The sequence below is a fragment of the Pollicipes pollicipes genome, unplaced genomic scaffold (genome assembly GCF_011947565.3).
Source record: "Pollicipes pollicipes isolate AB1234 unplaced genomic scaffold, Ppol_2.1 Scaffold_6686;HRSCAF=7923_pilon_pilon_pilon, whole genome shotgun sequence".
Classification (NCBI taxonomy): domain Eukaryota; kingdom Metazoa; phylum Arthropoda; class Thecostraca; order Pollicipedomorpha; family Pollicipedidae; genus Pollicipes; species Pollicipes pollicipes.
The window spans coordinates 31153281-31178240 of NW_023596921.1; the positions used below are offsets into that span (position 1 = coordinate 31153281).

Genomic DNA, 24960 nt, shown 5'->3' on the forward strand with positions numbered 1-24960 from the left:
CACCCTGCTGCGGGGCGCGAGCTCGGCCGACGGCTGGCTCTGTGTCGGATAAGGCCACACGTCCCCTGCCACCCTACTGCGGAGCGCTAGCTCGGCCGACTGTGTGTCAGACAAGATCACATGTCCCCTGCCACCCTGCTGCGGAGCGCGAGCTCGGCCGGCGGCTGTCTCTGCATCGGACAAGGCCACATGTCCCCTGCCACCCTGCTGCGGAGCGCGAGCTCGGCCGACGGCTGGCTCTGCATCGGACGAGGCCTACGTGTTCCCTGCCACCCTGCTTGCGGAGCGCGAGCTCGGCCGACGGTTGGCTCTGCGTCGGACCGCGGCACACAGCGCCTGCTGGCGCTGAAGCGCGCCCTGTGGCCGGTCCGCGCAACGCACCAAGATCCAGGAACCACACAACCACTGGTGCACGTGCCGGCGGGCTAAACAACACACAGCTACAAGGGCGTTATATTCTGCACTAACTCACATTTGCAATCTGACAGAAAAATACACAGCTTTCAAGCCAGTATAAAATATCCAACAGGGCCTGGTGAAAACAACGCCAGGCTGATAGACCAGCGCGTCGCTGACGAACAAGCTTCATTATATTATGGCGATCGAGATGAAAGTGGGCATAGTTTACGTGCATGGACACAGAATTGCATTGAGACCTATCTACCTCCGTGGGCGGGACCGCGGGGCCGGTTCACAGAACACTCACACGCTAAACACCGTCTACCTTGATACCTCTGCCGCGTGTAAAGCACGCCGCCTCACCACCCATTGCGGGGGCGCCCGCGAGCTTGTGATCAGGTGGTCGCAGAGCCGGTGCCGGCCAAAGTATGTAAAGGAGCACTCCAGTACAGCAGAAGGCGAGCAAACATAAAAATGCACGTAACGAGCGCCGCATGACTAAGTGCACGGTCCGCAACTTGGGACACTTGCCGCGATCTCCCCCATGCGACGAAAAGATCTTAACCTTTCAAAGAAATAACCATGGGCCTCATTCACGCCGAACGCCATCTAAGTACTACTGGGAACGAGTGCAGACTATGCAACGCAGTCCAACAAAAAGACAGAGGCACACCACTGGCCTGGCCACGACCTAAATGCAAACCAGCTCCAGCCCGACTGAGAAATATTAAATGTGACCGTCGTATCGACACCGTTGCACCCTTCAGCCCCGTCACGCGGGACCGGCCCATGACGTGCGCGAGGAGCACAAGTCCCGGGTTTCGCTCGGCCATAGCAGCCACAAGAGGCGGCGCGTTCCGGCGGCCACACAAGCCAGCGTAAATGTGACGCCACGTCTGCAATGTTCTGCGCAGAGTGGCGGCGGGCGATGTGCGCACGCCACCTCATCTGACCTCACACGAGCCCAATAAAAACCGCTACACCCGCTAAAAGCCGGAAGGCACCGAGTGGTGCTACCGATGGCGCGCGTCCACGCAGTCTGCCGCGGTGCGGCGCAATCACAGCCAGGTATGGAAGGGAGAGAGAGCGAAGGGGAGGCGTTGGAGCCGCCGCCGGCCGCTCACGACCAGCAGAGGATCACGGCGCCGGCCGCTCACGACCAGCAGGGGATCACGGCGCCGGCCTCTGTAAACGGACGGAGAGAGCGCAGGCAGAGTCAGGCGCAGCCACTGGTCCTTGGGTACGGTAGACGGCCGTCATCATGGCCCTCACCACTCACCACGGCCGTCATCACCGCCCTACCCACGGCCGTCATCACAGCCCTCACCACGGCCGTCATCACCGCCCTCCCCACAGCCGTCATCACAGCCCTCACCACGGACACCATCATCGCCCTTAGCACTGCCGCTCAGAACGTCCGGCGATGCCACTGACACGACAGCATGCCTTGAATAGGACGCAAAGCATTCTGAGACGTGCTGTGAACTTGTGAACTGTAAAGCATGTAATTTCAATCCCAGTCAATGCAGGGCACAGATACACGCGTACAAGACACTCAATTGAATGTATCACAGCATATGAACATGAGCTGCATCACAATACTTCGAGTGACCTCGAACTGCCGAACAATCTTGACATGCTGGAAACAACCACAACTAGGCCTCAAAGCAGTGCAGGATACCGGCAGCAGCCTGCTGACTAGCAGAAGGGGGCGGGGCGGGGGGGGGGGGGGGCGTACCTAGGGCGGGCGCGGCAGGCGTCTCCCGCAGCTGGTCCAGCATCTGGTGCAGCTGGAGCTCGACCACGCCAAACAGGGGCCGCTGGCGGGGGTCGCCGCGCCAGCAGGCCTGGGTCAGCTCCCAGCCCAGGTCACTGCAGCTGCGCGGCCGGCACGGACGCACGCCTGCCGGCACACACACAACACACATCCAGACGGGGTCGCACACGCACACCGTCCCCGAGACAGGTCACGAACAACCCGCCCGTGTCGCCGTCTGAGACAGCAGTTCGACACGAGCCAGAAGTCGCTGATGGTTGGTCATGGAGACTGGCCGGCCTCAGGTAGGGGCATGACCCCTCGCCCGCCTGCCTCACTCGCTGAGACGGGGGTGGCACGCGGTTTAATACGCACGCAATCGCGCCTCGCACGGAGGAACACGAGACTGCGCTCAACACTTTGCCACATAACAGGACACCGGCTTTCTTTACACCCTTGTGTGTGCCGCTGGGCGTTTGCGACACACTCAGCTGCTAGGGCTATATGGCGTCGCCTGCCTATCACCCTGGCAGGAAGGGCGGGCACCGCGGGGAATCGAGTCCCGAACCTCTGGTTTTCGAGACGCGCAGTGGTTAACGCAGACGCGTTAACCACTACACTACCGACACCCCGTGCACCCTTCATCCGCGCCACAAGGAGGGGCATGCGGTGGTGTGGGTAGTATTGGACATGCGGACAACGGCACATGCACCGCCAAAGCAAGTTGTTCGGGCTGCTAAGGCTGTTATAGGATTGGGTTGAAGACAGGCCATGACGCGGCAGACGGCTTGCACTCCCGTCGGCGAGCAACCCATCATCTTAATACACCCTCGGGCGGGGGTCGATCTGACCACCCCAAGGTTTTTCGGGATGATTTCCGAACGCTGCGGCATAGCCGCGCCAAATTTGGAATAGCTGTAGACATTTGAATGACAGATCTTTTGGTACCAAAAATTCAGATGCACCTTGTAAGGTCACTGCCCTATGAAGTCAGGTCATGGATTCAACCGGAGCAATTTCAAGGAAATCGTTCAATATGTTGCGACAACAAAGCGTTACACGAAGCCATACATCTCTGAGATCGCTTTTTAAGCAACAGAACAATTGAAGCGATGAAATTCAATTCACCTAGGGTCAGGTACGAAGGTCAGACCAAGATCAAAGCCAACCTGTTTTTTAACTATAACAGGGACCGCATCACATATTTTCCATGGATTTCTTAAAGGCCAAACATATCGATGATCTTAAATAACGCAGGTCAACATTTCGTTTTCAGGAACATGTCGCTAAGCGTATTCTTTGATACTTGCTCAAATGCAAAAAACAGTCTTGTATGACTTTGGCCACTTCAACCTTAAGATCAAACAAGTTTACCAACCTAACATAAGCACCAGTGACCTTTTGCTTAGAACAGGTTCGATTCGCGGCGGTTGCATGAGACGATTTGGAGGCACTATGGACACCATTCTGAGGTTCGATCTTGTCCGACCTTATGTTACCCGAGGTTCATGACCTAGAAATTTCAAACTTTGACACAAGTGAGCTCTAATACAGGTCAACACACCCTGTGAATTCGGTGTCTCCAGCTCGCTTGCTTTTTAGATCTCAGGGGGGCCAAACTGACCCCCGCCCGAGCGAAGGGTACTCAACTGGCCACCTGGGCCGGTGTAAAATGGTCTCCACGACCAGTTATGGTCTGCCCCGTAGCATGGCTGCGACACCAGGCGTAGCGCCATGATGCCTCGGCGCCGTCGCTGTTTCTGGGCGTGCTCACCTCGCTTGACGCACTTCCACAAGTCATTCTTGTTGTCGCACTGCTCGTAGACGGCCGGCATCCGCACGTCGTCAGAGAGGATGTACCAGAGCAGCACGCCAAATGCGTACACGTCCACGCTGTTGTCGTATTTGCCACTGCCAGAGATCAGGGAGCGGTCAGAGAAGGGGTCCGCAGAAGGCGGTGCCAGGCAAACATTGGACAGGTCAGAAGAGGGCCAGTCAGAAAACAGAGTTGGGCAGATGTGGGCAGCTCAGAAGGGGGTTCAGTCAAGAGGCGGGGACGGAGAGATGTGGGGCAGGTAAAAAGACGAGTCAGTCAGAGACCGGGTAGGTCAGAAACCGGGTACGTCAGAGGCGGGGCAGGTCAGGCGCGGGGGCGGACAAGGGTCAAGGGCCGGTCAGCATTCGAACAGCCAGTGGGAGGCAGGGCTGACCAGAAGCGGGGCTGCGGCGCGAACACCAGAGGATGACGGGTGTACATGGACTTGTGGTGTACATGGGTCAAGTGCAGTACGCACGGTCCAGCATCGTAGACCGGTGTACGAGCACCCATGGGGTTTCGCAGTGGACATCCGACGCGTCTGCCGCTCGAAAACTCAACAAGAGTCGACTGAGACGAGCACATGAATACAAATGGCCTACGTCGAGCTGAGTCCCGCATGCCAAACGTGGACTGGTCTGACTGACGTGGACCGGACTGGCTGCCAACCGTCTCTGAGGCCGTCTCGGCGGCGGGCACCGCCGCCGGCGCACGCAGCCAGGCGGTGGCCGCTCTCACCCGAACAGCTCCGGCGCCATGTGGATCGGCGCGCGCAGCCGGGCGGTGGCCGCTCTCACCCGAACAGCTCCGGCGCCATGTGGATCGGCGCACGCAGCCCGGCGGTGACCGCTCCCACCTGAACAGCTCCGGCGCCATGTGCATCGGCGTGCGCAGCCGGGCGGTGGCCGCTCTCACCTGAACAGCTCCGGCGCCATGTGGATCGGCGCACGCAGCCGGGCGGTGGCCGCTCTCACCTGAACAGCTCCGGCGCCATGTGGATCGGCGTGCCCACCACCGAGCCTGAGATCATGGCCTCTGGCTTGCAGAAGCCCAGGTCCGACAGCTTGCCGCGGTTCGCGTCGTCCAACTGAAAACGGCAGCTGGCTGTCACCGTTCTGCAGCCCTGACACTGGCGTCGGCGTGCCAGCCCTGACGGTCCCGCCTACGAGGCAAAAGGCGATAACAAACACTAAAACAAAGGAGGGGGACGGAATTAAAAACACAAACTCACACAGTGATAAGCGCAACCAAGTATGTACGCAATCGCTTGATATTCTGTCAAGCACGAGGCATACCAAAAAGAATCCCACACACCTGCTTTGGTGCGATATGCCTCGCATGGGATCATTTCAGTGCAATTGGGCGGAGACAGGATGTCAAAATATCTATTGCGGACTGTAGATACTTGCCAATATCTTACATTGTAAAACAGAACAGAAAAACCAGAAATTTAGTTCACAGATGTAGCTTTACAACTTGGCGTTTTGATACTACACGTTCAGAGGGTACAACCACAGATGCTGTCGCCAGCATCTGTAATGACGGCTGCGTGTCACCCTGCCAAGGTTGTCTGTGCCGACCAGAGGCCTTACCAGCACATTTTTCAGCTTGATGTCCCTGTGAATGAGCCCTTGGGAGTGCAGGAACCGAGCGCCCTGAGCCACGTCCATGGCAACCTGGGAACGGATCATAATACTGAGTCACAACACAATAATTACACTTCATGATGCGAATCTGACGCGCCATATCCCTCACACAAACATCGCAAGGCAGGTCGATGTGAGTCTGGTTGCGAGCGGCCTTTTCACCCAAGCGGTCAACACTGGCCTTGACCCGGGCAGGCACTGGACAGGTCGAGGACGAGTCCGCGTCGAGGCGGAGCAGGTCCGGCAGCGCGGGCCGACTGGTCAGCTGACCTTGAGCCGGGTGCGCAGGTCGAGGCCGTCCTGGATGGCCAGGTACAGGTCACTGTGCATGCGCTCCATCAGCAGCAGGGCGGCTGACAGCCGGCTGTGGCTGTAGTTGTAGTCAATCACGATGCCGCGGATGCTCACCACCCGCTCATGCTCCGGCAGCGACCTGGCGGCGCGGCGCGGCCGCGTCATCGTCGCACGAGCCGAGTCACTGGGGCTTTACGACGCGCCCAGCTGCTGAGGCTACACGGCGTCACCTGCCTCGCATCCTGGCGGGAAGGGAGGATACCGCGGGGAATCGAACCCCGTACGTCTGGTTCTCCACAGGCGCAGTTTAACCACTGCACTATCGGTACCCCCGTCGCATAAATCATGACAATCAGTGGCATCACAACAATCATGGGATTCACTGGCATGATGTGACTCACAGCACTGAGTCTATGCCAGGACAATCACATTACGCCTCGCTATGTAGCAGTCACAGCGTATGGAACGAAAGCCGACGAATCAGAGCAGACAGCGCAGTCGGCAGACGCTGCCAGTCAGTAGCTGCCCATAGTCCGTCGCGCAGCTGTCACGGCCAGCGCCGCAGTGTCGCAGTGCGAGTCTCTTAAGTCATAGCGCGTGTCACGGACACAGCCCTATGGGCCACAGCAGTCATGGTAGACATGATCGTAACACATAGAAACACGCACAAATTAAACACGGACTCCACCATAGCACACGAGGGGCGGTACGAAAGCGCAGTATGAAAGAGACGATCGAAGGCAATAAGACACGCAGCAACTTACAAACACAGACGTGAGGCTTCGCATAACTCAAAACATAGCATGCCCCTGACAGACGCCATGAAAAGAAATGGTCGCTAGCGCTACAAGCGGACACGTTTTTGGCTTCCGCAACTCACGTTACCACAGGCGCTTGAGGCGCCGTCGTTTGTTCTCGCCGGTCCGCTATCAGCATGTTCACATTTTCGTGCACGTTTAACTTCGTGTGAACTGCTACTGTCACGAGGAAGCTGAGGCAGTGAGGCCCCATCACCTCTAAGAACACCACCTGGGTCCTGTGACGTCGGTACTTCACCACAAGCTGGCAAATACATCCAGACTGCTTCGCTTCGCAAATCCACAGCAAGCAACGTCACCAGGCAGCCTTCATGATCGTTCGAGCATTTCAAGACGTCCGTGTCTATCCTACCCAGTCTATCCAGACGTGTTCGGGTCACGTTAGCCCCTCGACTTCGACTCACTATCTCCTCGAATCGTCGCAGAAGACGGTCAGTAGCGAGCCTCACACTGGAAACCCCCCGTTCTGGGGTCCAGCCCTGTTTCCACGCGCCCACCCACCGTGTGTAGAAGTACTCCATGGAGAGGTCGTTCCAGTGCCGTTCGTCGGGAGGGATGACCGACTTGACGGCCCAGTCTCGGCGGCCAGCCCAGGCACTGCTGCTGTACACCACGCCGTACTGGCCGCGCCCGATCTCGGCCGACAGCTGCGGCACACCTGAGCGCCGGGCGCCGGCGCCGTCAGAGCCCCAGCCGCGCCGCCACCTCGCCAGCACGGGTCGGCGGCGCGCGCAGGCTGCTGGACGTGACGTCCAGAGGCGTGCGCGCGCTCCTCGTCAATCCGCGCTGTCCGAGTCATCCTGGTTTTGTCGGGCACCACTTGGACCACATCACATGAACCTAAAGCCAAACCTCTTGCATCCCCTGTCTGTATGATAGAATTCAAGGTACATGAATCCACTACTAGCAAATTAGATTTTTCAAATGCCCATAAACCTCCGTGTTTTCCAAGCCCTCGGAAAAAGAAAAATAATACGAAATACACCTACACGGATATATAGACACAGCACTGGATCCGTTACCTCCACACGCGCCAGCGCCCACTTACCGAAGCGCGCGGAGTCGACGTACGCGGCCGCCTGCAGGGCCAGGCGCGCCACGTGCGGCGCGTGCTGCTTCTTCATGCGCAGCCGGTCGCGCTCGGTCTGCTCCAGCTGGCCGGCCAGCTGCGCCTCCAGGCGGCCGATCGAGTGCACGAACGCCTCGTGAGCGCAGCGGAGCCGCTCGCGCAGCTGCCGAAGCGGCCGGCGTCGGTGAGTGCCAGGTACGCAGCACGGTAAGCACTGCACGCAACACAGCGGCATGCAAAGATTGCCCACATGCAAAAATTGTCCACGTACATACATCTGGCGTACAATCACATAGATGACTAGCATGGGCATGGGCTAAGGCAATGACCTAGCATTAGCCGGGGACGATTCTTTTTATCTTAGCACTTCTAATGCTTTTAACACATTCCTGTCTTTCACCAAGTCATCAATAAAAGACCAGCTTAGATGGCAGTATATGCTGGTTGTGTTTCACGCCCTATAGTCGTGGAGGAAAAAGTTTACAACTTTCTGAATCCTCTTCACTCGGCACTTGAGTGCAGCCCCATACGTACAGACAGTGAGCTATGTGGAAAACGTAGGAGTCGATAAACATTATGAGATCATGAGGCGTAAAGTAATACCTGAACAGCGAGATTCGAATTTAGTTGCATTTTTGTTCACCTTTGGCGACATGCTTCTCCCACGAAAGCGTCAAGTCTACTACTGCACCGAGAACTTGGACGCGCCGTGCAGGTAATACGGCCCCTCCGTCTCATAAGTGAAAATCACGGGTTTTCATTTAATCATATTTTGAACCTATCAGGCAACGTCGTTTATGTCCTTGGTCATGTCCAGCCAAGTTTGCGTTGAACCACGCCTGGAGTTCACAGCCTGACATTCCCAGACGACGTTTTGGTGCGTCAAGACTACTGTGGTCTAGCAGCTGAATGTCATGTGCATGTGAGATGAGATGAGGCGTCCATGTGACAGGTGACTGGGAATAGGGTGAAGAAAAGCGGCCCGACTGTGGATCCCTGGGACGCTCCGTGAATGTGGACGACTATGGACGCTCCGTGAATGTGGACGACTGTGGACGCTCCGTGAATGTGGACGACTGTGGACGCTCCGTGAATGTGGACGACTGTGGACGCTCCGCGAATGTGGACGACTGTGGACGCTCCGTAATGTGGACGACGTGGACGCTCCGTGAATGTGGACGAATGGAACGCTCCGTGAATGTGGACGACTGTGGACGCTCCGTGAATGTGGACGACTGGACGCTCCGTGAATGTGGACGACTGTGACGCTCCGTGAATGTGGACGACTGTGGACGCTCCGTGAATGTGGACGACTGGACGCTCCGTGAATGTGGACGACTGTGAACGCTCCGTGAATGTGGACGAATGTGGACGCTCCGTGAATGTGGACGACTGTGGACGCTCCGTGAATGTGGACGACTGTGGACGCTCCTGAATGTGGACGACTGTGGACGCTCCGTAGATGTGGACGACTGTGGACGCTCCGTAATGTGGACGAACGTGGACGCTCCGTGAATGTGGACTGTGGACGCTCCGTGAATGTGGACGACGTGGACGCTCCGTGAATGTGGACGACTGTGGACGCTCCGTGAATGTGGACGACTGGACGCTCCGTGAATGTGGACGACTGTGGACGCTCCGTGAATGTGGACGACTGTGGACGCTCCGTGAATGTGGACGACTGTGGACGCTCCGTGAATGTGGACGACTGTGGACGCTCCGTGAATGTGGACGAACGTGGACGCTCCGTGAATGTGGACGACTGTGGACGCTCCGTGAATGTGGACGACGTGGACGCTCCGTGAATGTGGACGACTGTGGACGTTCCGTGAATGTGGACGACTGCGGACGCTCGTGAATGTTACGACTGTGGACGCTCGTGAATGTGGACGACTGTGAACGCCCGTAAATGTGGACGACTGTGGACGCTCCGTGGATGGGACGACTGTGGACGCTCCGTGAATTGGACTGTGGACGCTCCGTGAATGTTGACGACGTGGACGCTCCGTGAATGTGGACGAACTGGACGCTCCGTGAATGTGGACGACTATGGACGCTCCGTGAATGTGGACGACTGTGGACGCTACGTGAATGTGGACGACTGTGGACGCTCTGTGAATTACCGGTGTGATCGTCAGTCCCCCGGCACCACCCGCCTCGACCACCGCCAGTATAACCAGTGAGGCACAGCGTCAGCAGTGACAACACAACAGAGTTTGTTAGGCTGGGGTGGATGTTTGTGACATAATATCAAATTTCGCGGTCATTTCTTTACTATGCAGTTTTAAGAAATCATCCTCTTAATTCTATGAATTCATGTAATCGGCCTAAAATTCCAGTAATCTGAGAGGCATTCATTGTGCGTATTTCTACACGAAAATGTGTTTTTAGCTTTTCTGGCTTGTAAGCACCAACGTTTTTACGTAATGTTGCACGACAATCCATTGCCAGTGCGGGCGGCTGGGAGCAGTGGGCGGCGGTCAACTGGCGGCGCGGTGCCGGCCCACCTAGGAGCAGCCAGCGGTCTGTTGACACGGTCCCAGCCCACCAGAGAGCAGTCAGTGGTATGTCGGCGCGGTCTCGGCCCACCTGGGAGCGGTCAGTGGTCTGTCAGCGCGGTCTCGGCCCACCTGGGAGCAGTCAGCGGTTTGTCGGCGCGGTCTCGGACCACCTGGGAGCGGTCAGTGGTCTGTCAGCGCGGTCTGGGCCCACCTGGGAGCAGTCAGTGGTCTGTCGGCGTGGTACTGACTCACCTGGGAGCAGTCAGTGGTCTGTCGGCGTGGTCCTGACTCACCTGGGAGCGGTCAGTGGTCTGTTGGCACGGTCTCGGCCCACCTGGGAGCAGTCATTGGTCTGTTGGCGCGGTCTCGGCCCACCTGGGAGCGGTCAGTGGTCTGTCGGCGCGGTCTCGGCCCACCTGGAGGCAGTCAGTGGTCTGTCGGCGCGGTCTCGGCCCACGTGGGAGCGGTCAGTGGTCTGTCGGCGCGGTCTCGGCCCACCCGAGAGCAGTCAGTGGCCTGTCGGCGCGCTCTCGGTCCACCTGGGAGCAGTCAGTAATCTGTCGGGGCGGTCTCCGCCCACCTGGGAGCAGATGATCCGACTGAGGCGCAGCTCGTTGATATTGTCCAGCATCTCGGTGGCAACACGCCGCCGCCAGAGGGCGTCCACGCAGGGCGGCGTCTTCCAGGGCATCACATCCAGCAGCTGCTTCAGCCGCTCCCACAGAGACGTGATGACGCTCGATGACGTCTGCACCGACAGCTCCAGGCTGTAGGCCGAGTTCAGGATCTGCCGGGAAGCGCGCAGGAGTCGGCGCCCGAAGGCCGGAGGTCACAGGACAAGGCTCTGGATGCGCAGTCGGGTGGCGGACCGTCCGTCCCACCCGCGCGTCATGTCGACGCACGCACCGCAATGGACGATTGAGCAAAACACTACAGACTGGGATACCGGCAGCTGTTGTAAATGCATTGCAATATCAGCCCGGCAAAACGGTCCGCGCAGCATTTGCCAAGGCTGTCACTCGATGGTACCCATACACCAGCGCATAAACCGGCATTGCCGACATAGAAGTCATCCACGCTCGGCGTAACCGCCTGTCTCACTGACCAGCCGCAGTCGCACCGGTGGCAGTTCGCCGCCTGGTCGCCTCCTGGCGCCGGCCGCTCACCTGTTTGAGGGCGTTGCTGGCGCCGGCGCTGCCGTCGTCGTGCGCCTCCAGCGAGAGCAGGCAGCGCTGCAGCGTGCCCACGAACCGCTCCTGCATGTAGTCCACGCTGCCGACCAGCTGGCCGGCCACGGCCCGGTTCAGCGCGCCCAGCAGCAGGTTCTGGATCTCGGCCGTGCACTGCTGCAGCTGCCGCGCCGAGCGGACCTCGCCACTCTCCGACACCTCCACATCTGTCCGACAGCGGCGGTCTCAACACACCGACCCACAACACAGCGGACCTCTCCACTCTCCGACACCTCCACATCTGTCCGACAGCGGCGGTCTCAGCACAGCGGACCTCTCCACTCTCCGACACCTCCACATCTGTCCGACAGCGGCGGTCTCAACACACCGACCCACAACACAGCGGACCTCGCCACTCTCCGACACCTCCACACCTGTACGACAGCGGCGGTCCCAACACACACCGACCCACAACGAAACTACCAGGAAGAAGTAACATGTAAACAGGCACTGGACACTTCTCGCTGAGGATCCACCGCACACCAAAGCAGTAACAAAGACAGACGGCAGTACACCATTGACTCACAGCAAGAGCACGAAATCACGTCATGTCAGTCGCATGGCGACGGCGTCTCCCTGTTCTTCTTTGCGTGCGTGCGTGCGTGCGTGCGTGCGTGCGTGCGTGCGTGCGTGCGTGCGTGCGTGCGTGCGTGCGTGCGTGCGTGCGTGCGTGCGTGTGTGGTGTGTGTGTGTGTGTGTGTATGCGTGTCAAGACAAGCTTAGGTCGCGACTTGCACTGATGCGCCACCGAGATCGCGCCGTCGCCCATCGGCGGGTTGCGGGGACCTCACGGGTCGGCGCGCATCGCCGCGCCTGCAGCCGATTGTCGGCGGTTTCATCACCACGCTCTGGCAGAGATTACCCGCACGGCAGTGACCTTCGTCGCGGATCGATAGCGTGAATCAGATGCAGATCAATGACGGGGCGGACATGTCACGGAGGAGCGTCGCCCGCCCGGGCCGCGTGCGTCACCAGGGCCGCGAAAACCGACAGGTCGTACATTTGGCTTGATGGGCGTCCCAGCGAACGGAACTACCACAAATTTCGCCATTATCGGAGAGCGAAACTAACGGAGCACGTGGTGTGGACCCCAGCATAGCCCAGCGGAGAGCAAACACAGCCAGTGGTTTATTGTGTCGGTGAACCCCAACACGCCAAAGACAGAGCTACGCCGGGCCAAGAGCGCGGTGTGAGCCCCAACACACGCAGGAGAGAGCTGCACAGAGCCAAGACGTTCGCGTGGGTGTGAGCCCCAACACACGCCCAGGAGAGAGCTACACAGAGCCAAGGCGTTCGCGTGTGGGTGAGCCCCAACACACGCCCAGGAGAGAGCTACGCAGAACCAAGACGTTCGCGTGTGGTGTGAGCCCCAACACACGCCCAGGAGAGAGCTACGCAGAACCAAGCGTTCGCGTCGTGTGGTGTGAGCCCAACACACGCCCAGGAGAGAGCTGCCACAGAGCCAAGGCGTTCGCGGTGTGGTGTGAGCCCCAACACACGCCCAGGAGATGAGCTCCGCCAGAACCGAAGGGCTTGTTTCGCGTGTGGTGTGAGGCCCACACACGCCCAGGCGAGAGCTACGCAGAACCCACAGGCGTTCGCGTGTGGTGTGAGACCCCAACACACGCCCCAGGAGAGAGCTGCACAGAGCCAAGGGCGTTCGCGTGTGGTTGTGAGCCCCCAACACACGCCCAGGAGAGAGCTGCACAGAGCCAAGGCGTTCGCGTGTTGGTGTTGAGCCCCAACACACGCCCAGGAAAGAGCTGCACAGACTACAGCGCCTTGCGCCTTCCTTGGGTGGCTACAGAAGGACTTGTTAGTTCTGAGCGTAACTGTTTGGGCTCTTGAATTTCAGTGAGGACAGGGAGAGAGGGTTTCTATCGCCACATATTCCAGAATCCAATAAAACAGATCAGGCACAACTGGTCTGAAACGAATTCATGTCTTATCTACCTGGATGGCTACCACCAAAAAATCCACGCGTGAGCGATGTCAGCAAAGAAAATATAACCGCAACAAAACTTTATTTTCAGGAAGTCTTATTTCCTAACTGCTCAAGGCTCTTTTCGCAACCATGGATATATGAATAGCATGAAAAAGAGTGACCTGTGCTGTAACCGTACCGCTGTAACGGGCCGAAGCAAAGGCGATTTCTTCGCTTTGCCCCCTGAGTCCAGTCCCTGTCATCCCAATTCCATTCCGTGCTTGCTACCAAAAACTGAACACACCACAAAGAAACGCACTTTTCTGCCACGAGGCATGCCATATATTTACACCCAATACGCTCCACGGAAATGCATGCCACTGGTTGGAATGTGCCTCTCTACGTCAAAACCTGAAGTGACCATTGACTGCTCTAGCTTTCGGGCATTTACAGAGCGCGATACGAAAGGAATGTTTTGCAAAAGTAGCTGGGTTTCAAGACTGTAGCTGAATTAGTTCAGAAGCTGGAGCCCAAATACTTGTGAGGTCTTATTCCAGCCATCCGCACGCGAATGTAACTGAAGGTGCCATAAGAAGTTATAATCATTTTGCTAAGCACTTGGACAGTTGCGTCACCTCTCCTGGCTCTACATGAAGTTTTTCTCTTCGCCAAGCATTCGTTCTGTGCTCTGCAACAATTAAACAAACCCGGCTTTATCAGTGGGAACTGATCTTATTTTACATGCTTTCAAAACTGGCAAAGTTGAAGGTTCCTCTCTCGAGCATCGCAGCCCGATCATCCGTAACATTGCTGCAAGGCCGGCTGAACAGCATGTCGTAAAAAGGACCTGTCTATGGCCGTGCACCTGCTGTGACTGGACAGATGTTGTTTTTTTAAAGAATATCGAACCCATTAAGCGTGATCTACAATGCAGCATCCGCAAGCGCATCGTGATGCGCGCCAAAGCATCCGCAAATATATGGCGATCTGCGACACAGCATCCGCAAATACATCCCGCAGAATACGCACGAGAGCGGATTAGAGCACGTTCATAGCGGCCTATTTCCAGACGCGAAAGACGTAGAAGTTTTGAGATGACACAATACCATGCTCCGTAGGCCCCGTCTCGGCTTGAACTTTGACCCGAAAGAGAAAGTGATCTCCAAGTCACCATTCGTGTAACGCCTCAAGATATGCACGGGATGGCTCGAAGCGTGAAAGCTTGGGTCGACATCCAGTGTTGACGTTCGTGCCGCTACCAGCCGCCGAGGCTGCACCGCGCCGTACACACGCGGGGCATGCACGCGGCGTACCTCCGCCGTTCAGCGGCGCCTCGTCCCTAACATGGGAAGCAAACCTCGACAGCGCCGCCCGGTGTCCAAGGCCGACACGGACGGCTCACGTCCGCCGAAGCCGGATAAACTGAACGACCAGTCACAAACACACGTCTAGGTGCATCTGACTCGGCGCTTTGGTCGCGCATGTCCGACACGACCAGGCCAGCGGTCCTCGATTCGCGGAAGGTTGTCTCTAGCATCGCTGCTGTCACGATGGAAGGATTCTGTCAGGTGGCCACGGCATGTACCGTCCCAGCCATACTACGGTGGAGCTCAGTCATAATGGGACCGCTTGTCGAGAGTTCTGCCTTACGCAGATGGACCGACACTGTACAAGGCTTAGCTTGCCATATCGACCATACGCTCGCTCTCGCCGCCACGTGAGTACGTCCGAGGCGTCCATGGACTCCAGCCAAGTCCTAATTAATCTTCCCAATCATAGGAATTGCGGCATGCGACCTACGATGACGAGGATTTGGAATCACACTGTGTTAGTTGTTGTTGCCTACCGAGCGACCTCATCTCACTCCGGAACAACGAAAAGTCCGAACTTCGTCACCTCGTCACTCACGTCACCTCCCGACAGCAACAATTATTCACGGCAACGATGCATGAAATATTCCACTTTTCCCATAAATGGACACAACAAAAAAAATAACCGGGGTGCCCACGTGATGGGCGATCAATACGTGTATGGAGTTCACCAATACTGACAACTCTGGCCGCCTGATCAGTGTTCCCACGCGGGCACTGGCGCCAGCTGCCCATGCCATGCGACGGTGTAGAGCGATCTGGCACCATAGGGTGGGTCAAACTGACAGCAGCAGACGGCCACACTGCGGCCTAGGGTATGAGCAAGCTGTCATTTGCTCTACATCTTTGAAGCTGCCTCTGAGTCTGATCTTGCTGCGAAATCAAACGACAAACAAGCAAGAGATTCTACAATGCCAAAACGGCCAACAATCGTAACCCCACCGGATGGATGCTTTGCCCTGCCCCCCCCCCCCCCCCTCTCTTCTCAGATGTTCCGCTGTATGTTCCAGTGCCTCTCTTCGGCATTGCACATTCCAGCGCTTGTCTGGCTCTGTTTACATGAACTGTTTTTTTTCAGCTCGCTAGCGCTGACGTCGTCGCAGGGCCATTCGTTTCCGGAATGGCAAAAAAGGCGCGGCCGAGCCGCACCTTTTTCCTACCGGTGTGGCGCGAGAGGGCCGAATCTTCACACTGTTCTGATTGTCAGTGACCTCATAAAACTCTTCACCTCTGGTGGCCGTTGTCTGGTGAACAAGGTCTGCTACAACTGCTGCAGAACATTGCTAATGGATTACATTGGTGTGCAATGGCTTTGGCGCTCATTGACTTTACTTACCAATAATGCTATCTATACATTAGCAACACGTGCTTCCCAATGCGTGCAGCATGTAGGCATGATGTGGATTTTAGGCCGTTGCCATCATTTTACGCCAGCTGCTTTGCACGGACCCTGCCCAAGCGTTTATATACGAAAATAGTACAGACATCCCAGGAATAGCAAGTTAAGTTCATGCCTGCAAAACTCCTTCCCAAAACTTGCTGCACATTCTTGCAACTCGTCTGCGACACAGGCCTGGGGCGGGGGCCCGGTTCAACACAGCCCGACCTTGCCAGCCGTGGGCAGGATAAAAAGCGCAGCACGTGCGTTATCTCAAGCCAGATCGACCGGGGGCGGCTGGCAACACCGCAGCGGCCGACAGCCCAGCCCGGCGTTGGTGCGACAGCCCAGCCCGACGCCGGTGCGACGGCCCAGCCCGACGCCGGTGCGACGGCCCGGCCCGACGCCGGTGCGACGGCCCGGCCCGACGCCGGTGCGACAGCCCGGCCCGACGCCGGTGCGACAGCCCAGGCCGACGCCGGTGCGACAGCCCGGCCCGACGCCGGTGCGACAGCCCAGGCCGACGCCGGTGCGACAGCCCAGGCCGACGCCGGTGCGACAGCCCGGCCCGACGCCGGTGCGACAGCCCAGGCCGACGCCGGTGCGACAGCCCAGCCCGGCGTCGGTGCGACGGCCCAGCCCGACGCCGGTGCTACAGCCCGGTCCGCCCTGTCTGACGGCGTCGACTCACCGCCGCGTATGGCCACACTGGCGAAGGGCCGGCGACACAGGTGCGCGGTCGCAGCGGCCGCGAAGCGGCGACGGTGCGGCCCGGCCGGCGGCCACCTGACAGCGCCGGCCAACGCCACCTCCGCTCCCCACGCCCAGCTGCTGACAATGCGCCGACGATGACGCTCGTACGCCTGTTTTCTGACACATCCTGACAGCCTGGTCACGGCTGCTGCCTCGGCTGCTCACCTCTGAACTGATGCAGGGCCGCCTGGGCCAGCAGTTCCTCGCGCATGCTAGCCGTGGTGCGGTTGACCAGCTGGGACATCTGCAGCTGGTTCTTGTCGGCGATGCTCATGACATTGTCGAAGAGCTCCGTCTCCTTCTGGCGGGCGTACTGGAGCCGGCGCGGTGTGATCTGGATCTCGCGTGCCATGTCGAACGCCGACAGGATGAAGGCTCGCAGCAGCTGGTTCAGCGCCTGCAGGCGGCCCCGGCCAGCGGTGACGGTCGCACAGGCATTGCGGGGCTGGACACGGCCGGCATTCAGATGGTGGCGCCTGGCACGGCGGGGTCCGACACAGGGGGGTCAGACGCACGGGGGTCCGACGCAGGGGGTCCGAAACAACCTCGACACAGCGGAGACCGACACAGCGGGGCCCGACACAGCAGGGTCCGACACAACGGGGCCCGACACAGCAGGGATCCCAGCCACCCATTCCGCGTGAATAAATATCAGGCACAACCACGGGGACAGCGACAGCACGGCGGGTTTCAGCCGGACCGAGCCGCCGACCAGCTGGCCCGAGTGGTCCGGCCGGCCGGTCGCGCAGCTGTGGCCGTCTTCAGTCTGCAAGGCTGGCGGTGGAAGGTGGCGTTGTGACACAGCACACGGCACAGACTGAGCGGGCGAGGCTCGCCCCCAGCGCCACTGGGTCCTCTACATACCGCCACCTCGGCTCCAGGCAAGGTGTGGCAGATAGTAGCGGAGGTAGAACAAAGACAAGACGGTGTTGCTACTCTGCTAACGAGAATGTCACGTGCCCGTAGAGAACGTGCCCGCAGCAGCACGCGCGCTGCTGCAACACACGCTCAAAACGGCAATGTTTCCAGGTTGTGGTCAGTCTGAACGTTCTGAGCATTTGCTGGAATTATTCAAACCTGCAGGACGCCTACATAGTGAGCACCGTCTGCAAGTATCATTTTACGCGAGCGCATCTACCAAAAAGAGATGTACGTGGTGGAACGACGTTTTTCCACCCCGTATGCCCGTGAAAGTAATTCAGGGATATGGGTACAACACACGCACACGAGCAAACACATGTCAAGACGAACCGTGGCTGGTTGTCATCCTAAAATGCCCGGGCAAAAAATATACTATTTTTGTTTTAAATTCGCTTAGAATTTTCCGCGAACTGAAAAATGGGGGTGTCCTCTCGGACCCATTACATGTCGGTTGGCCCCGCCCTTTTTGCCAGCGGCCCGCTGACGCACGCATGGTGTTGGTAACGGGGGCTACACAGGCGCCGTGTCGGCGCCGCGCGTCTCACGAGTGAGGGTGGCTGGCGCCGGCCGGCCGCCGGTGCTCACCTTGTTGATGCGGTGCGCGGCGAGCAGCAGGCGTAGCTGGAGCCAGGTGCGCAGGTAGGGCGCCAGCGCCAGCAGGCCGGCCGACCCTGTCGCCAGCTGGCAGCTCAGCCACAGCTCGTCCACCGGCTGGCCGGACACCGCCGGCGGGCACGCGCTGAACTCGTACCCTGCCCGCCGCGGGACCACGTCACACCATGGCAGCTGTCCACGTCAAATGCAACAATCAACGGCCCGTGACGTCACTGTGCCGCTCACACCCCGGTGCTTACAAAGAAAGGTACAGGAGCTTTTGTCACGTGTTTTAGTCGATGAAGGCAAACTTCCGAAAAAACGATCCGCTAGAAATATAATAACGGCACACCACTTCACCGTATTTGAGGTGTTCTATACGAAAACCTCATGAAAGATACTCCACTGGCGGCGGGAAGATGAGTTCCCAGCCGGCCCGGAGCACCCCGGACCGCGCTACGGACCGCCACGGACCACACCACGGACCACCACGGACCACATCACGGACTGCCGCGGACCGCATCACGGATCCGCCACGGACCGCACCACGGACCGCCACGGACCGCACCACGGACCGCCGGTGGCACGTTGAGGCTCCGCCTCAGCGACGCCCGGTCAGGCTCGGCACAATCCGCCGAAGGCTATCAGCTGCAAGAGCGGACTCTCACCGACGGCTATCAGCTGGAGGACGAGCGGGGCCGGGCGGTGGGCGGCAGAAGCGTGCCAGGCAGGCGCGGTCGGCGGTGTCGCCGCCGCCGCGCCGCTCGGCCGGCGGCAGGCGGCTGGGCCGCGCCCGGTGCGGCCAGTGCAGCGTCAGGCACGGCCGCGGCGGTGGCAGCGCCGGCTCGTCGTCGCGCGCCGGGCACCAGAAGAACACGGACTGGCCGCCGGTGATGCGGTGCAGGTCGGCCAACTCGGACCGCTCCTGCCGGCAGCAGAGGCCGGTCATCAGCCGTCCGAGAACACCAGCACGGAGCTCAGTGGGCGCTGGAGAGGATGCTGAGCCACGGTCATCTCTGGCTGGAAGATGGTCAGGATGAGAGCTGGTCTGGTGACTCTGGCGACCATTCGCATCGGCACGCCATAACATGTACTCGGCACGCTTGAATGCAGCTCAGCTATCTCCGCGACTGTTTTGTGAAACAGAAAATGATGGACAGTGACCACCAGGGCAGGTGCAGGATAGGCTTCTAACAGCGATGGTGCCGAGCTACTCGCCAAACTGGCAGTGGCAGCCCACACACAACACACACGAGGGTTGTTGTGCGAATACACTGTGGGTCGGAGGATCCTTTACATTGGTAGACAGGCATACAGACTGACGTCAACGTCTCCGACCGCTACCTGGGCAGTGAGGTAGTCTCCAGAGGTGCAGTACAGGTAGACTGGCAGCACATCCTCCAGGTGTCTGTGCACCGTGGCTGGCTGGTCGGACGGCGCCACCACCAGCCGCACGTGGTCACCCCTCAGCAGCGGGTGGTTCAGGCCTATGTTCACCCACACTTCAGACTCGTCCTGTCAGGGGACAACCAGTGACTTGTTGAGCCCCTGACCAGTGGCTGGTGTGAGCCCTTATTCTAGCGACACTTACAGCATTAAGTAAAACGTGCAGCGACTACCAGCTATTTGAACAAAATGCAGTATTTCAGTTGAATCAGCACAGATGGCCGGGCAACAGCAGACAGCTCCTGCCCGCGGTGGGTCTCATGTGACACCAGCTGACGGCCGTGCGGGCACCCACCGAGAGGGGGTGGTCGAGGTGTCGCAGGCACGGCGGCTCGGTATGGCGGCCGCGCTCTGTGTGCTGCACCACCAGGTCGTGCTGCCGCCGCACGCCACCGCGCTCCTCCCTCAGCACGGCGAAGTCATCGCAGGCGCCGCGGATGACAAGCGACGGCCAGCGGCGCTCGGCAGCGGCGGCCAGCGACAGCAGGGGCTCGCCAAGCAGTGCCGCCACCACCGCCGCGCGCGCTTCCGTTCGAGCCGCCCAGCACCACCAAGCAGACGGGCTGCTGCAGCACTGCGCAGTCCTCATCCAGCTGGGCGAACTCAGCAGACAGCTCTGCTGACACTGGGTCATCTGCAGACAGCCCCGGCTGGACTTCAACGCATGGTGGTCACTGCATTTTTAATCATAATGATCATGACCACCATCCTCATAGTGATCATGGTGTTTCCTACATATCACCAGCCACTGCTGATACTGTGCAGCATTTTGTTTAAATGATTGGCCACATGTGCAATCTGGCTTGCAGTCATTTGTTTACAGAGTTCATAAACTGCACATGCTAATGAAACCCTTATGACATAATTTATGCATTTACTAGTTAAAAAATTTGGAGGCATGTAGAAAACATGTCTTTATCACTATCAGCTTTCATAAACTCCACAGCAACTATGCTCCCAACAAAAATGTATCCAGGCTATCATGAAAAGCTAACAGCAGGTGCTGTGATGGCTGCAATGAGTACAGCTGACTTAGTAATTAGGTAGATACAAGATGGTTTCATATGCAGCATGCAAGCCATAAAACAACTCAATGAAATCAATACTATAGGGCAGGACCAATGTAGCTATCAGTGCACTGGATTACTTTTATATTGCATTAAATTGCAACAGTTTATGTACAGTTTATTTATGCATCACAACAGAAAGCAGAAAACAGTTGCTTGGTTAACAAATTATTCATAGTACTGAAATAAAGCAATATCAAAAATTTCATATCCTCCATCAATCATATTGATCACTAAAACAGGCAAAATCATCTGAAATAGTATAAATTGCATCAACTTCCTGAGCATAAAACTAGTTCGGACTGGGCTGAGCTGCAAGGCAGTCAGGCACTTCTTAGTCATGTTACAAAACCAATTTAAATCACATGTCAAGTTTAACATGTAAAATACATGATGTTTCCAAGTAGCATTGGGTAGCAATGTGCTAATCTTGGCTAGTTGTATTAAGTTAACCAATCATAACTGATTTATTTATAGGTTGAATTCATGTACAAAGATATCTTTTAATAATCAATCTAATAGTCTGTAAAACAACTAAGCTCTAACAAATATAGCAAAGCATGGTCATTGAAGACATAGTGCAGTACAGTTGTGATGGTAAGTACTTCAGTCCATACAATGTTTTGGCTGATTTCTGCTGTAATGTATGTGTTATACAAATTAGATGGTTTGCACACCTTTTCTGATAAGTTATCAACACTCCCCATGATAGGCCAAGAGTGTTTGCATGCTGCAGTTCCCATGACAACATGTAAGAATATGGTCACATGCATACCTGCTTTAAAATGGCTCAAAACACAAACTGAAACCTGTTAGAATAGTTTTCAGCACATTTGCTGCATCTCTGTTAAAGTATGCACACGCTTCTCACCTTGAATGGGATTATGATCTCTTTCTTCATGATGCTTTGAATCTGTGAACAGGCTCAAAGCCTGGGCTGAAGAAGCCAGAAGACCTTTCAGGTATTGCTTGTTAAAAACGAACTTTTCTTCATCTTCAAGAAGTAGCTGAGACAGGTGTTTGACTTCAACGTGAGTGGCATTGTTCGGGAACTTAGTACCATTCTGGAAACTGTCTTCATTGCACACCATGTTGTTACTCCTGAACGAATTGGTGACTTGCGTCCTCAACTTGCCATTGCAAACTCGGAGTTTGGAGATGGTGGGTGTACGTCACTACGATGACGGAGGACTAAACATCACCCCAGCCTCCAGCAGACATGCATCCTTCTTGCTGCTATGCGTTGAACCTCTCACCGTCAATTACCACGCACAGGCCACACACCACGCGTCCTCGCGACCCCAGCCCAAGAAAACAACCAGCCAGTCTCAACGCCCACGCGAGTATTTATTCTAGTAGACTGAAAAACGCCACTTCAGGGTAAAAATCTGCTTCAAAGCTACCAAATTAGAGACGTTCTCTTACCGTGCTCTACTCGCCCACCTACCTACCGACCTACCGTGCTCCCAGGAAAATGCCGCTGTGAGCACAAAATTGGCAAGCATAATAATACCTTTTTAACACGGAAGTGGCATGCGTGCAAACGTAGGTGTTGTCGACGTATAATCAAAACGGAATGGAATGAGAGAGGCTAAAATCAGGATGGGCGGGATGAGAGAGAATAAGGTAGAACAGGATAGAGGACAAGATAACAGTACAGAGCAGGAGATGACAGGGTAGAACAGCAGTCTTCATTGAGGCTTAAAGACGCACTCAGCTGCTGAGGCTATAAGAGCGTCACCTGTCTCTCACCCTGGCAGGAAGGGAGGGCACCGCTGGAAATTGAGCCCCGCACCTCTGGTTTCCCAGACATGCTATGGTAAACGCAGACGCGTTAAACACTACACCATCGCCACCATGAGAATAGGACAGCAGACAAGCCAGGACAAGAATGGATATGACATGACGAGACAGGACATAAACGAGGAGGGCAGCACAGTTCAGCATAGCACATAATGAGGATGGGCGAAAGGAAATTGGTCAAAATGAATCGATGAGAGATATGCTTTCCATCCTTACTCAAGTGACATGAACCCCGGCTCTCGCACTTCATCCCGCCTCCTCTTTCCGCTAAGCGCTGGCTAGTGTCGTCGCCATCGCTCCACATATCCTACCTCTGCTGTTACCCTGCATGTGGAACATTCCGCGGCGATACACGGCTGGCGCGGGCGGCGGGCGGCATTCGACGATCCCGCGGACCGCACACGGCGGGCCTGCACGGCTACATCAATGGAGCCATACACCATAAATATGTGCTAAAACACATAGAATTACACATTATACTCCGCACTGCACAAGGAACACGCCCGTCAAAGTTTAGTGCCGCCACAGGACCTGATCTGGTGGGTATGAACATGTAAAGCTGAACAATGTAAGCAAGATCGATTCCAACCAGCTTGCCTGTATTCAACGGAAGCTCTCGGGGGAATCTATATCCGCTCTTCAGCCTTGGGCAGACAATGACACTCATGAAAACATATTTAGGCACGCCTTGAGCAAAACCTGAAGACTCATGTGCCATCTAGCATGCCCATCCCTCGAATGCAGCGAAAGAATAATAGATGACCGATTTAACAATTCAGCCGCTGATAAATAATGCAAGTCGTTGACAAAGAGCACACGCAAAGTACTCGCAATTTGTATGCGATTTCAGTGCGTTTCTTCTAAATGTTGTCATGTCACATGACAACTTACCGTCTCCCCGCATACCTCTTACACATATGCATAGTTATCCCACATTTCGGAATTTATTCAATAGCCACGCTTATGGCATATTGCCTCACTACAACAATATAACGCAAACGCGTACGAATTGCCTAACCGCAAGCCCGCTAACGTGCCCCGTATCACATATTGTCCCGAGCCGACAGCTCTTTGTCATGTTCTGGGCATGTAATTCCAAGATTCGACATGCACTCGCTATCGGCACCCCTGATTTCGCATGAAAAAGTTGGTCACTAGCTGTTTTGAAAATGCAAAATACCCCCATAGCCTTTCTTTTTCTCCAGTTTGTCTCATAATCTAAAATTTTTCCACCCTCCCTCGTAATGCAATGGCATGTTTCCAGAACGTGCTTCAAGAAGCCCGAATGGCTTATATCTCCGTTTCTTGTTGCTCTCATTTTCTTTATGCGTGTCCGAGTCTGTTTTCACGAACATCATTGTCTGGCCAAGTTATCCCGAAAGCTCCCGTTGAATGCAGTCAATCTGGTTGAAATATATTGTTTACTTGCACGAAATCCCAGCTGAGTAACATTTTCAAACATAAAGATGAAAAATTTCGATGCACAGGAAAACTTAAAATCTGAAATGGCACAATGGGGTCAAATATGAACAAAAACGACAAGAATAGCACCAATTGTGAGATCTCATTGAGACCAATCCACGAGTGCGTTTTGCTAGGCTTTCATAGTTTGTAATCGGCAAAGGGATGGGCGTTGTCTTATCGACCCGAGCTATCGGTCTGCTTTGGGAAAAGCGGTGAATCAGTTCAGTTCAGTTCACTGCATTCACTAAAATGCCCAACAAGTGGCTTGTCGCTTGATTCGGTGCAACTGCAAAAGGAGTGTGAATGTAAGTTTCAAAATATGACAACAATGTGACGACATTCGCTCATCAGCCATCTAGTCATTCTCACATCTTCATTAACAACAAAATAATAAGATATGAATCGTGAACAGATGTTACACAATGGCAAGCAAGCATTGATCAAACAACGAGACCATCTAAAAATTATCTGGCCTGGTGTGAAACGCATTGCAGGTGCGAGAGGCTGTGATTGTCGGCGACAGGCGGCAGGTAAGGTGAGACCTTGCGATAGGAAAAAGCCCTGCGTGCCAGCGACAGGCGAAGGGCTGGGAGATTAATGGCGCCACTGCCACCCGGGCAGCACGCTGGCACACAGCGATACGTGGGGTGAACAAGAACCGGGTCACCACCGGATCTCGCGAGTCAGTAAGGACCCTGAATACAGCGGGGCC

The 24960-nt window shown here is 56.3% G+C and overlaps 1 protein-coding gene across 1 annotated transcript; it reads right to left on the reverse strand.

Moving 5' to 3' along the window:
• Window positions 1–1552: 1552 nt before the first annotated feature.
• LOC119108172 (dual serine/threonine and tyrosine protein kinase) lies at window positions 1553–22278 on the reverse strand. The gene is made up of 17 exons (XM_037231750.1): window positions 21853–22278; window positions 20210–20548; window positions 19813–19983; window positions 19249–19393; window positions 18460–18626; window positions 17119–17350; window positions 11466–11695; window positions 10880–11086; window positions 7778–7961; window positions 7231–7387; window positions 5888–6050; window positions 5564–5647; window positions 4946–5058; window positions 3930–4066; window positions 2179–2302; window positions 1672–1697; window positions 1553–1584 (listed from the first exon to the last, which is right to left on the reverse strand). The coding sequence occupies exons 1-17, from the start codon at window positions 21880–21882 to the stop codon at window positions 1553–1555; spliced, it is 2541 nt and encodes an 846-aa protein (XP_037087645.1). The 5' UTR covers window positions 21883–22278.
• Between the last annotated feature and the right edge of the window lie 2682 nt (window positions 22279–24960).

Coding starts and splice junctions, on each gene's coding strand:
- LOC119108172 (XM_037231750.1), bottom strand. CDS start 21,882: ATGAAGAAAGAGATCATAATCCCATTCAAG. Junction 18,627..19,248: donor GCACCGGGCGCGGCCCAGCC/GCCTGCCGCCGG, acceptor CGCGGCGGGCAG/GGTACGAGTTCAGCGCGTGC. Junction 4,067..4,945: donor ATGGCGCCGGAGCTGTTCAG/GTGAGAGCGGCC, acceptor GATCTCTGGCAG/TGGCAAATACGACAACAGCG.